General features: G+C 49.5%; 1 protein-coding gene across 10 annotated transcripts in view; it reads right to left on the bottom strand.

Moving 5' to 3' along the window:
• Window positions 1–12676, bottom strand: part of Ank1 (ankyrin 1) — a 121606-nt gene that overhangs the window by 9820 nt on the left and 99110 nt on the right. For 5 of the 10 annotated variants that reach the window (XM_023717272.1, XM_023717271.1, XM_023717273.1 and 2 more), the window contains 2 exons: window positions 6989–7529; window positions 3569–3731 (listed from right to left, as the gene is read on the bottom strand). In XM_023717272.1, the coding sequence (XP_023573040.1) occupies window positions 3569–3731; window positions 6989–7529 (704 nt within the window). Of the gene's footprint in view, window positions 1–335; window positions 833–3568; window positions 3732–6988; window positions 7530–12676 lie in introns of those variants that run through there. The other 5 variants (XM_023717277.1, XM_023717278.1, XM_023717275.1 and 2 more) reach the window with 4 other exon arrangements.

Here is a 12676-nt window from a genome sequence, read left to right as displayed (position 1 = left end):
GAATTCTCAGAGGAGGCCCCAGGAGCAGAGGCAAGGGAGCAACTAGGGCTACGCATTTACAACATCACAGCTACAGATAGCAGTCTTATGTGTAACTTGCACACACACCCACAGCTGGTTGGTGACACACACAGGACAAGAGCAGGCCTCCTATGCCCGCTTGGGGGCTGCGTGCACAATTCTGGTGCCTCGTGCCAGGTCTGACCCTTGGAGGCCCTCCGGTCCTTGAGCAACACATCTCCTGGCTCCAGGGCTGCTTTCCCACAGCCCAGCCCACACACAGCACAGCAGGGTCCCCTCCACCCAGGCCTCTGGTGCCCCAGCCTGGTGTTTACCTTCAAGAAGACCCTCCGCCGGACCACCCTGGTAGAGACAGTCTCCTCGTCGTCACTCAGGCCCTCGCCCTCCCCAAGCTCCTTGTCCAACTCCTGGTGGATGTGCTTCAGCACAAAGCATAGGGAGCCCTTGACTATGTGCATCACATTCTGACAGCTGACCAGGAAAAAGCCCAGCAACACCAGGCTGACCAGTAGCTGCGTGATGAAAGTCCACATCCTTGCCTCTGCTCACAGCCCAACAGTCCTGGAACCAGGGCCGCCAGGGGCTGGCCTCTGCAGGAAGCCCTCTCATTGCCCGCTTGTACTCCTGCATGCCCCTATGGCCCCGTCCATTCTGCCTGCTGTGTCTCCCTGGCTTCTCTCTGCCCCTCACTCTGCCTCTCCCCGGCAGGAGACCTAAGGGGCTATCTCTAGTTCTGTGGCAGCAGCAGGGCCTGAGTGCCCCTCCCGCCGCACACACAGTCCCGGCCTCTACCCTACTCTTGGTGACATCAGGCGCCTGTAATTTTAGCTTCCAAATCAGCTACAGGAGCTGTCCGACTAGGCTAGAAGGACGCTGGCAGGTGTTGTCCCTGGCCTGGAGACAATGTCAAAGTCACCATGGAGCAGGAGCAGGGGGGACAGCTCACTCAGATGGCCAGCTGCCTGTTTCTGTGGGAAATGGTAGGACTTCCACCCTGCTCTGTCAAACTTCTGGGCCAGGGGCTCTAGAAAACAAGAATTCTGAGAATGCAGTTACTCCTGTGTCTCCTCAGCTAGTGATCAGACCTATGTCCCTGGCAGAGGAGGCCTGAGACTTGCAAATACCCAGGAAACTGAAGGATGTGTTGTAAAAATAGCCCTGAGGGTGAGTGATTTGCTCAGGGCCAGACTCAGGCATTAGAGGCTCAGTCCCTTCCTTCACAGGGCAAAACCACCCCAGTGGGGACTCATGTGCCTATCTAGAGCCTATTCTTAAAGGCTCTTCCCTCCTCAAAGCCCCAGCAGTGGAAAGAATTTCACATTCTAAGTCAGGTTGCTTCTAAGTGGCAGAAAGAACACAGACCTGGGACACAGTGAACTGGGCCCACCAATCACTCCAAAGGGGCATGCCCCATACCTCAGTTTCTCTATCTGTGAAAGGGAGATGAGGTACCTCACCTACCCCTTCTTGAGAGTGTATCGGAATATGACCTCTACAAAGAGCAACACAAACCCACCATGTGGCCTACTCCAAAGGCACAGTGTGTGTGTTTGTGTGTGTGTGTGTGTGTGTGTGTGTGTGATCCCCACTATAATGTGGTCAAACCACGTGTCCACCCTGCCTCATGCCTTCAGTCATTTTATTTCTCATCGAGGACATCAGCAAAGAGGGTTGGAGCAAGTTGGCCAAGGGAAAGCGTAAAGGAGTGAGTGAGTTAGACCTCAAAGTCCTGCCAGGCCCTGTGCAGCCTTGTTCCACCTAGATTAGTTGGGAGAAAGAAAAGCCCTCAGCACAGGTACAGGAGCCCATCACAGGAGCAAAGCCTGGGGCCTCAGTGGGTTCTCAGTGGTGAGCGCTTACCTAGCATGCATGGAGGCCTGGGTTCCTTACCCCATACTGAAAAAAATCTAAACAAAATAGCTTACTGTCAGATATTTCAATCCAGGTTGTCAGCAGAATGGCCTGAGTTGTCCTTTTGGACTCACCACTAGGCATAGGTGGCCCGGCATCCCTATCTCTGTCATTGTTTTCAGAATCTGTGGAAACGCTGGTACACAGAAGCTTTATGGCCTCCAGCTGGCCTGTCATCCTTCTGACGACTGCCAGACCATCCAGCAGAGGCCCCATCTGGGGGTCCCCAGGCCAGGGGAACATGGAGGCTTGGTTTTCAGGCATGGTAGCCCTGTGTACTCTGCCTGGAAGAATGTGGAGCTAAGAACCAAGGCACCTGGACTCTGGCCCTGGCTTATCATGTGACTCTGGAAAAAGCCATCGGGCCTCAGTTTTCCCATTTACAATCAGAACAGTTAAGAAGCCCAACTCAGGGGTATTCTGGGCTATCCTACCTTCTGTCTCACCTCCCAGTCATCTTGCCAACAGCTGCCTGTAGAGAGGCTGCAGGAAAGAACATTCTTGACTCCCTCTCTGTCTTTGGGATTCAGAACTGATCCAGTTTGGATGCCCTGCATTTTAGTTCAAATGCTTGCTCCCACAAGGAGCAGGATGGGGTACCAAGAAAGAACCTGGGGCACTGGGTGGTCCACAGTTAAAATGCATAGTGCCTTTGTGTCCAGGTGCACACACCTGGCAGGGAGGTTTCTAAATAAAATCCTGCATCCTTCTTGACTGCTTTCAGCCAGCAGCTCAAGCCCTGGGGAGCCATCCTGAGCCAGGGCCCAGCTCAGAGAGGGGGGTGAAGGAGCGGAAAAAAGAAACAGGGAAGGAGAGGCCCAGGAGACATCTCCTGGATAAAGAAGAGGAGCAAAGAGCCAGAAAAGGCGCACAGCACCCGGGATGCTCTTGTTCAAAGTGCAGGTGCACAGAACGGCAGTGTGAATCTGAGAACACAGCAGTCATGTGGGCATGCATGCACTGTGGCAAGTGGGAGGGAGGCCCAGGAGACGTGACTGTGTGTGAGGGGGTAACTGCTGATCTGGGGAGGACAAGGTTGGCTCGCATGGATAAGGAGAGCAAAAAGGAGGACAGGGAGCACAGGAAAGACAGGAGGGTGGCAGGAGGGCGAAAAGGCGAGCTCAGCACAGCAGAGTACAGAGGAGGGCTGACTCCGCCACCACCTTGTGACCCAGAGATCACCCTTCTGGAGAGTGTTCCACTCTGCCTTGCTCCCAGCAAAAATGAAAGTGCCGAGGAGCCGGTGGCTTGTCTAGGACACTCAAGTCACAGTCAGCCTGGTGCCCAGGTCTCCCGGCTCTGGAGAGCTTCCTGAAACATGATGAATAAAAGACAGACCAAAATCATGGCTGTGAGGTCACTGGAGCTGTAAGTCAGAGACCACAAGACCCATTCTGCTCACTTCAGCCACCAAGATGCTGATGTGTAGGAATGGATGGCAGGGGCATTGGACAAGCCCTCCCTTCCCTTGGCAGACAGCAATGAGGCAGAAAGGGGACTGCTATGTTACAGCCTTACGGAGGTGAAGTCACCACTGCTGTTCTGAAAGACAGGAAATGCCTGGCACTGCCCAACTGCATGCAAACCCCATGCTGGCTTGAACACGTTGATACCTTGATACCTCAAGGGCTCTTACCTGTTCCGCATGCTGCAAGGTGCTCATGGCTGCCTGCACGCCCTCTTTTATGCCACGCTCTGGCCCTTGGATAGTGGGCAGTGTCATCTGGACTGAATGTGGGTCTTGCGTGGCCTCTTGCAGGTAGGAGGCAATGGAGCCTTCTAAGTCCCGGTCTTGTGGTCTAAGTCCAGGATGGGACACAGAGCCAGGGAGACAGAAAGGGCACTTGGTCATTTCTCGTTCTGCTTTCCCAGACAGTCCCTGCCCTGGGCCCTGGCTCATGGGGACACAGCTTGTCCTGTCCTCATCTCCACAGGGCTGGGACAGTATGAATAAAACACCTGACTTGCATCCCAATGAGGAGACACATAGTGCCCATCTGCCATCCAAGTGGAAAGACCATGGGCACCAGGCTACTGTGCTTTCCCTTCATGTGACCTGCTCCCCTCAGGCTCACTGCATGGCCTTCACCCCATTACTGGGCATCCTCAGATTGTGCCTCCCACTCATGTGGTGCCTGGATCACTCCCACTTAACAGGTGACCACTGCTCCTCCACACATGCCTTCCCTGAGTACTGTGTCTGCCTGCCCTGCCCCGGCCATTTCTTCTCAATGGCTTTTGCTGGTGCCTCCTAACTTCCTGCACTTCTGGAACAGATCTTGCTATCCACACCCATGGCCTAAGTGACTTCCTTCCATCCATCATTTTAGACTGTGCCTGGAACTCTTCATACCCAGATGCATAGTTGTGTCTTAGCCTCGAACTTTAGATATGTATGTTGATCACTTCTTGGCCTTTTGGCTAAGATCAAGTGTAGCTGTGTATGTCAACACCTCCTTCACATCTCTACTTCAGGTCTTAATAGGAGACAGCTTGACTGGGTCTGGGCATGTGACGATGTCCCCATGTCCCACCCCAGCCCGCTCCTCACAGCAGTCTTGAGTGAGGACAGGCCTGGTATCTTCCTCCCTGCCCCAGTGTGTTGTGTGTGTGTGTGTGTGTGTGTGTGTGTGTGTGTGTATACCTGGCACCCTCTTTGTCTCCTTACTCTGTCACATTCTGTGTTGTATTTGTTAGCAGATCTTCCTGGTTCCTGAGTGCAAGCTCTTACCACCTCTGTGCCGCTTGGTCCACACCACCAGCAAGTGTGGCCTCCTATTCATCATGCTAGGCTCTTCCCAAAGCAGTGGCCATGTCCCACTGCTTCTCTGCTCAAAACCTGCCCAGGAAATGCCACACTCCTTTGGGAACCTTGAAGCCTGGCATAGCTGACTCTGTGACCTCCTGGCCTCATCCTCTGCTCACCTTCCCAGAGGTGGATCTGTCCTGGGCATGCTTTTCTTCACACACGTGCACTAGCTGGGCACTACCCCTTCAAAGGGAAAGCATTTCCAAGGGGATTATGGGAAACGTGTCTTTTATTTCAATACAGTTTTAAAACAGGAACATTCATTGAGTGTTTCAATCACCATTTGTAAAGTGGTGTTGTATGTGAGTGAAACCTGTACACATCTCCCTTTGTGCTTTAGATAATGCATAGATGACCTGTAATAACAGACATAGAAGTGCTGTGTTGCTCATACAATAAACAGGAAAAGTCTATACATGTTTGGTACTGATAGAATTCTTCACATAACACAGTGGTTTTGATCCAGGGCTGATGGAATCTGTAGAAGTGGAACCCATGGATATGAAGGTACACCAAGCTTCAGATTTTATTTTTAGCTCATTAAGTTTATGTAGAACACGAGCTTCCTGCAGGCAGAGACTTGTCTCTGATTTTCCCACTGCCATCTTCTATCTCCAGGCATTTGTTAGAGGTGCCTGACACATCGTAGCTGCCCAGTGGACATAGTTCAGTAATCAAAATGCACCTGTTCACACTGGTTGGCTGACCAAGCTCATGGAGCCAGGAAGTGATACAACTCGGCCTAGAATTCAGGCCTTCTGTCTCCTGTCAGCAACTCTACATTTGCTGAACATGTATTGGAGGAAGGGTGCCATGGTCAGCATGTGGGAGGATGGCCAGTGTTCTACCTCCTGCCTTCGTAGACCCATCTGCCCAACACTCTCCTCACTGATCAAGGAACACAAATAAATCTCATTTCTGTTTTGGTGGCATGCTGGGGGGATTGCATCTAGGGCCTCTGCACTGAGCTACCTTCTTAGTTTTTAAAATTGCTATAGGGTCTCACTATGCAGCTCGGACCCATAGTGATCTTCCTGTTTTTCAACCTCCCTGCCACTGGGATTATAGGCATACACCACTATGCCCAGACTCTGTGACTGGCTAAACCTGGGGCTGGCTTGGCATGTGGTTCTGGGAATTGAACCAAGGTCCCTGTGTTGGTCTAAGCTTGCCTAAGCAGGTGCTTTAGTCCTCTAAGCTATCTCACCAGCTCCAGCTTTTGAAATTTTGAGACAAGAGTCTCACCAAGTTGCCTAGTCCGGCCGTGAACTGTGATCTTCCTGCCTCAGTCTCCCAGACAGCTGGATTACAGGCATGTGCCAGAATGCCTGGCTCAGATCCTATCTTTTAAATGACTTCTCTCACTATGAATAGATCCTGGAGAAGGTGTAGAACTGAGGGACACCAAGGTCAGGAAGAGGAAGTGAGAACAGCTTCACCTGGCCTAGTCCATTTTGAGCACTGTGCTGGCTATAGCCTTCTGAAAGTGTATGAACCATCTCTTTGCTTTAGGGAAAACCTGCCAAGTAAAGCAAGGTAGAGAAAGGGCCTTTCCTTCACTTGCCATGCCAGCCTGGGGAGACCAAACGACACCCAGCTCAAATCTGTCTCATCTTTCTTTACTACAGCATGGAGCATCCCACCTCTAAGCCCTTGTCTACTCTAGTACAGGGCTGCGGGCCCTCTGAGGACTGCTATCAGGGCAGGGGGAGCTCACAGGAACCTTAGGTCCTGGACTGCCAACCTTGCTCCCCCAGGCACAGTGCCTGATTTCACAGCCAGGCAGCTTAAAGAAGACAGTGCTATTTAACCCCCCAAAGCCCTGTCCTGCCCAGACAGACCCCAGCCTCTCTCTCAGTATGAAGACAAAGGGCACCATTACCAGCTCTGCCCATACAGGCCATGTAATTGTGTGTGCCATACTCCCTGGGCTCAGGTGTCTCCAGGTGTCTTGTACACAAGGCACACAGAGGAACCCACACCGCTGCAGCAGCGTCCCCAAATCTGGCCTCCCCAGGCGTCAGGGCCTGAGTGCTGCCCGTTGTCCCCTTGCCTCTCAGTCTCTCTCCTGCCAGCCACACCCAGGGAGCTGGCTTTTGCAGAGCACAGCTTGTTCTTGTGCATGCACGATGGCTTGGCGGGGGCCCAGGCAGCTGGTGCCACACATTTCAGACACAGAAGCCCCTCAGCATCTTCTCTGCACTCTTACCCACTGTTCTGCACTCACAGCTGCAGTCCAGCCCTTACCTGTCCTGGTGGCTCTCCAGCACCCGACTCTCGTAGGGCGAGTCTGTGGCTCGGGCTTGTGCCCTCTGCTGGCCTGCAACAAGAGACACTTCATTCTCTGAGTCCTGCCCTGCACCTGCCGAGTCCTCCTGCCTCTTCTCTTCTGACCTCTGACCTTCCTCCTGGCCAAGCAAATCAGCATGGCCATTTGTGGCATCTGAATCCACTGTGTCGTCCTCCACAAGGTCCAGAGAGCCGAGCTCAGGGCCCCGTGATTCCTCTGACAGCGCCCCCTCCAACTTCCACTCTTGTGTGGCGTCAGAGTCCTCGGCCTTGCTGCACTCCAGAGAGGAGTCCTCAGCAGTGACCAGAGAGGGTGTGAGGCCCGCGGACCACACCTGCATGTCAGACATCTCCAGCATGGCGTCATGCTCCGTGGGGGCCAGTGGGATGGCGTCTATGACGGCCACCTCGTTCCAGTACTGGTCCGCGCGCAGCGGAGAGGGAAGCGCGTAGTGCAGGGAGGCAGGGGACAGCAGCTCGTCCTGTAGCGAGGAGTAACCTGGATGGGCAGACAGAGGGCAACATGCTCCAGAAGCGATTTTGGTCACACTCACTCACGTGCAAATCCTCGCGCACACACACACAGGCACGGCCACAGAAATGCATGCACATTCGGGCAGGGGCGTTGGTTCCAAGCCCAATGCTCAGGCCTTGTGGCTGCTGCCCAGGATACCAGGCAAGAGAAACAAGGCTCTGAGGTGGGTAGGGGCAGCCAGGGCATGAGGGCGGAGAGATGGGCGCCTTCGCTGGATGGCAAAGAGAAGAAACTAGAATCTTTCTTATCCAGCTCAGAGCGCCAGATAAAGAAGGCTTTATCCAAAGGACTTGTACTCTGATCAGGCCGATCAGATGGAAGCCCCACTTCTCCATGGGCAGGAGGAAATGTTGCTCTTTCTTTGCTCAAAACTTCACTTTAGCACAGTCTTTAGGGTCCTTTTAGGAATGTACCTTGACAGGAGGAGTACAGCCCCCCCGGGACTAGGGTCAGTAACCAGGCTGCCCTGGAGGGGTCTAATGGGGTACACTGAACAGCCACAGACCTCAGTGCGGTGGTCAAATGGGAAACAGGCTTCTGGTTTGGCAGGAAGTGACTTTTCCTCAAGTTGCATATTGGTTCCAGAAACTGAATGATCTACAGTGGCACAGGTGAGGGTTCTAGGGTTCAAAAATGGGGGCAAGGTCAGAGGGCACAATGAGCACAGGCACATCTGCCCGCAGCTGCTTGTCCACAGGCTCGAGCTCTGCAGCCCCACTCTGGGTCAGCAGTGACTTGCTGGGATCAGGCATGCAGTGACCAGCTCGTACATCTGTTCCCTGAGGCCTGGCTTGGGTGTGCATCCCTGCCCATGCTCTGGTGCCTGTGGTCCTGGCTCCCTGGTGTTCTGAATGACTGTGGGTTGGAGGGACTGGAATCTGCCATGGACATCAGTGCTCCATCGGTTCCCACTCAGAGCAGGTGCTGATTGGTGGTTGGGAGACAGACTACAAGACAAGGGTCTCTCTTCTGCATAGCTTATCTGAGGAGCAGACACATGCCTCCCAAAGGTGGTCACTGGGGTGGGCCAGGCTGCCTGCGGTCTCTAGGGACCTTCTTCTTGCCAAAATGCCCTCGGTCTGGTGTCAGTCTCTTCAACCTGTAGGTCACCCTGCCTGTGGCAAGGAGGCCTCCGCTGTCCCTGGCTAAATCCCTTGCTTTCAGCCCTGGGCCCCAGCAGGGCCTGCTCACCCATCACCCCCACTTCTGATAGCACCATCTAACCAGCCTCAGTCACCTACTTGCTCACCCAGAAAACTTTCACTGGCGTCCAAGTCCATGCCAGGCACTGTGCTGAAAGGTTGGTTATTGCAAACACAAACACAGTACACACACAGATACAGATCTCCTTATCCTTCTTTATGTTTTCTTTCCAACTACAGCTCATGGTCCCCCACCACACTTGAACTATGCCCCTCACTGGCTGGTTCACAGCTAGGTACCCACTTTCCTTGGGGGCTACCAGAGAGCTCTCAGGATTTGTGTGGGGACACAGCAGCCATGACAGAGGACTTCTCTTGTGAGGGGCAGCCCTAGCTGACACCTACTGGGGTGCCCAGTGTGCCAGGATCCAGCCATGTGCCCCCACAGGCCCACTCTCTCCAGCCTTCCCAGCAGCATGGTCTTCCTGACTGACTTCCAGCCTCTGGATAACTAACTTATTTGTAATGGTCCCCAACTGGCAGCAACCTAAGTGCTCATGAGCAAGGAAACATACACACGCTCTGGCACATCCCTGTAGCAGGACACAGCTCAGGACAAATAGGATCCACTGATACATGCAACAGCACAAACGAAGCCCAAATAATCATGCTGAGTGAAAAGAGCTGGACAAAAATGAGCACAGATTCTGATTCTGTTTATGTAAAATTCTAAGGGTGTGGCTAGGGGGTCAGCTGCACAGCGGGAGCGGCTCATGGAAGCCCCTTCCAGTTCTGGCCAGATTAGGAGAAGGGAGGAGGAGGGAGGCAAAAGGGCTGGGCCCAGTCCCACCACAAGGTTTACTCCAAGTCACCACGTGTGAAGGTGTAACCCGAGAAAGCAGGAAACTATGGCAATGGTGTTCCTACCTCCCCAGAAACACAGACAGCAGAAGGGTGGAGTCCTGTGTCTGCCATAGCTGGTCTCATTCTTGCAAGCATTATCCTAGCTCCATCACTTGAGAATCCATTTAGTGCAAAATATATCCAACATGTTGTTTTTAATTTTCACAACACTCCTACAAGGAAGTAATGCTATTCCTTCTTTTTAGATTAGAAGCTAGAAGTTTAACCACTTGTTTAAGGTTACACAGCAAGTGCCAAAGCATTACATGGAAATGTCTTTCTACTAGAGTTGGCTACTGTGTTTTTTGGTTTTTTTTTTTTTTTGCGGAACTGGGGGTTGAACTCAGGCCCTTGCACTTGCCAGAGAAGCGCTTATTCCACTGAGCCATCTCCCCAGCCCACTGATGTTTTAAAAATAGTTTTACTGAGGTGTAGCTGAATACAATAAGTAAACGGATTTGAAGTAGATAATTTGGTAAGTCCCAAAACATGTGACCCACGAACTAGTCACCACAATGCAGAGAGGCCACCCATCATCCAAAAGCCTTCCTCATGCTTCCTTGGCACCTCTCCCTCCCTCTGTCTACCCACCCCAAATCACTCCTGCTGGGCAGCTGCCAGCCTGCTCTTGGTCCCTGCTTACTAGTCTGTAGCTCTGTGCAGTGGCCGTGTGGTGGCCGCTGAGATTCGTCTGAGGCTTGATTACTGCTAAACGAGAAGTGCTCATTTGTTTGCCTTCCTAGACATATGTGTAAACAGAATCATGTGACCTGTACTCTCTTTCAGCCTGCTTCTTTCATTCAGCATGATTGCTGGGGCTTCATCCTTGCTGTTGCCTGTATCAGTGACTTACATTTGTCCTGAGCCAACCTGGATGGTGGATGGATGGATAGAATTTGTGTATCTATTTACCTGCCGATGGACATTTGGGTGCTGCCAGTTTGGGGCCATTATAAATAAAGTTGCTAGTCTGCATGGACACATGCTTTCCTCTCCCTTGGTAAATACCTAGGTGTGGAATGGCTGGGTCATATGGGAGGTATATGTTTAACTTTTTAAGAAAGGACTGAAGTGTATGTTTATTCTAAGTGGTTGTACCATTTCACATTCTCACTAGTACTGCATGAAAATTTCTAGTTCCCTCATATCCTCGCTAACACTTGGTATAGTCAGTCTTTTTAATTTTAGTCTTTCTTATAGGTCTGTAGTAGTATCTCCTTGTAGTTTTAATTTCTATTTCCCCAATAACTAATGATATTGACCACATTCCTACGTACCATATCTATATACTCTGGGTTAAATGTTCACATATTTTGCCTATTCTAAAATTTGGGGTTGTTTTCTTATTGCATCACAAGGATTTTTTATTTTCTACATACATCTTTATCAGATGCCAGTTGCTTATATTTTATTGCAACCTGTAGTTTGTTTTTTCATTTCTTAGCAATGTCTTTTGAAGAGCAGAAGTCTTTCCTTTTGATGAAGTTCAATTTGTTAATTTATGGGTTGTGCTTTTGGTGTTAGTGTTATATTTAATAATCTTTTTCTTATCCAAGATTTATAAATTTTATTCATATTTTCTTGTAGAAGTGTCAGTGTTAGATTTTATATGTAATCTATGATCTTAATTTTTTTCATGTAGTGCAAAGAATGCGTTCAAGTTCCTTTTTTTGCATAAATGTTCATGAGGGATATTGGCATGTAGTTTTCTATATCCTTTTCTTTCCTTCTTTTTTTGTATTTAAATATTTGGTAGAATTCACTAGTAAAGAAGCCATGTGAGCTTGGACTTTTATTCATGGGAATGCTATAAACTGCAAATTTAATTTTTAATTTATATAAGGCTATTCAGTTAATCATTTATTCCTAAGTAATTTTTGATAGTTTGTGACTTTTAAATAATTTATTAATTTCATTTAAGTTCTCAAATTTATTAGGATAAAATTATCATAATATTCCTTGATCACCCTCCTCATGGACTCTATACTGATGTTCCCTCTTGTATTTTTGACACTCACCATTTTTGTCCTCTCTTTTTTCTTATCAGTCTGGCTGGAGGGTGTACCAATTTTAGTAATCTTTTCAAAGTGTTGGTTTTTGTTCTCATTCTCCAGGGTTCTTCTGTTTTATTAATTTTCACTCTGGTCTGCATTACTTCCTTTCTTCTATTTACTTCTTTGTGTGTGTGTGTGTGTGTGGGTGGGCACCAGGAATCAAACTCATGACCTCACACTTGCCAGACACTGTGCTGCTGAGCTATATCCTCAGCCTAATTTCTATTTACTTCTATTTCTTTATTTCCTTTCTTTTATTTTCTATTTCCTTATTTCTATTCTATGTATTTCTTTCAAATATTTCTTTATTTCCTGGGGGGCCTGCCCATTAGCTCTGTTGTTTAAATGCCTGCTTAAGCAAAGCAGTCAGGCTCAGGATACTGTGGTCCAATCCCCGGATCCTCATCCTTACCAGACCTGCCCTTAAGGCATCCTGAGCCAGACCAAAAAAAAAAAAAAAAAAAAAAAAAAAAATCTTTCTATTTCTTTATTTCCTTCCCTACTTCTTTTTATTTTCTTTTTTCATTTGCTTTTTGTCTTCAATTTTTTGAAGGTGGAAGGTAAAGTCATTAGTCAGAGAAATTTTTTCTCTTCTCATATAGACATTTTGTGCTTTGCATTTTCCCCTAAGTATTTTTTTTTTAGCATACTATGAATTTTGATATATGGTATTTTTAATTTCACTCAGTTCAAAATATTTTACTCAGTTTGAATTATTTTGGCCTTCATGTTGATATTGTTCTTTTCTTACTCTTCAAAAAAAATTGCAGTTGTTTGGGATGGAACTGAAAGTGTCATACTCTGCCACTAAGCCATTTCCCTTCCCTTGTTCTTTTCATTGTTAAAGAAGTAGTCTACTTTAATTCCATTGCCTTCTTGCTTGTATTGCTTCCAGCGAGGCCTCTGCTGCCACCCTTATTTTCATTCCCTTGCACAGACCATGTTGGTTTTCTGCTATTGTCCAGGTTCGTGTTCTCTCTCTCTCTCTCTCTCTCTCTCTCTCTCTCTCTCT

The sequence above is a fragment of the Octodon degus genome, unplaced genomic scaffold (genome assembly GCF_000260255.1).
Source record: "Octodon degus isolate 3935 unplaced genomic scaffold, OctDeg1.0 scaffold00051, whole genome shotgun sequence".
Lineage (NCBI taxonomy): Eukaryota > Metazoa > Chordata > Mammalia > Rodentia > Octodontidae > Octodon > Octodon degus.
This window is presented reverse-complemented; position numbering and strand designations above follow the sequence as displayed.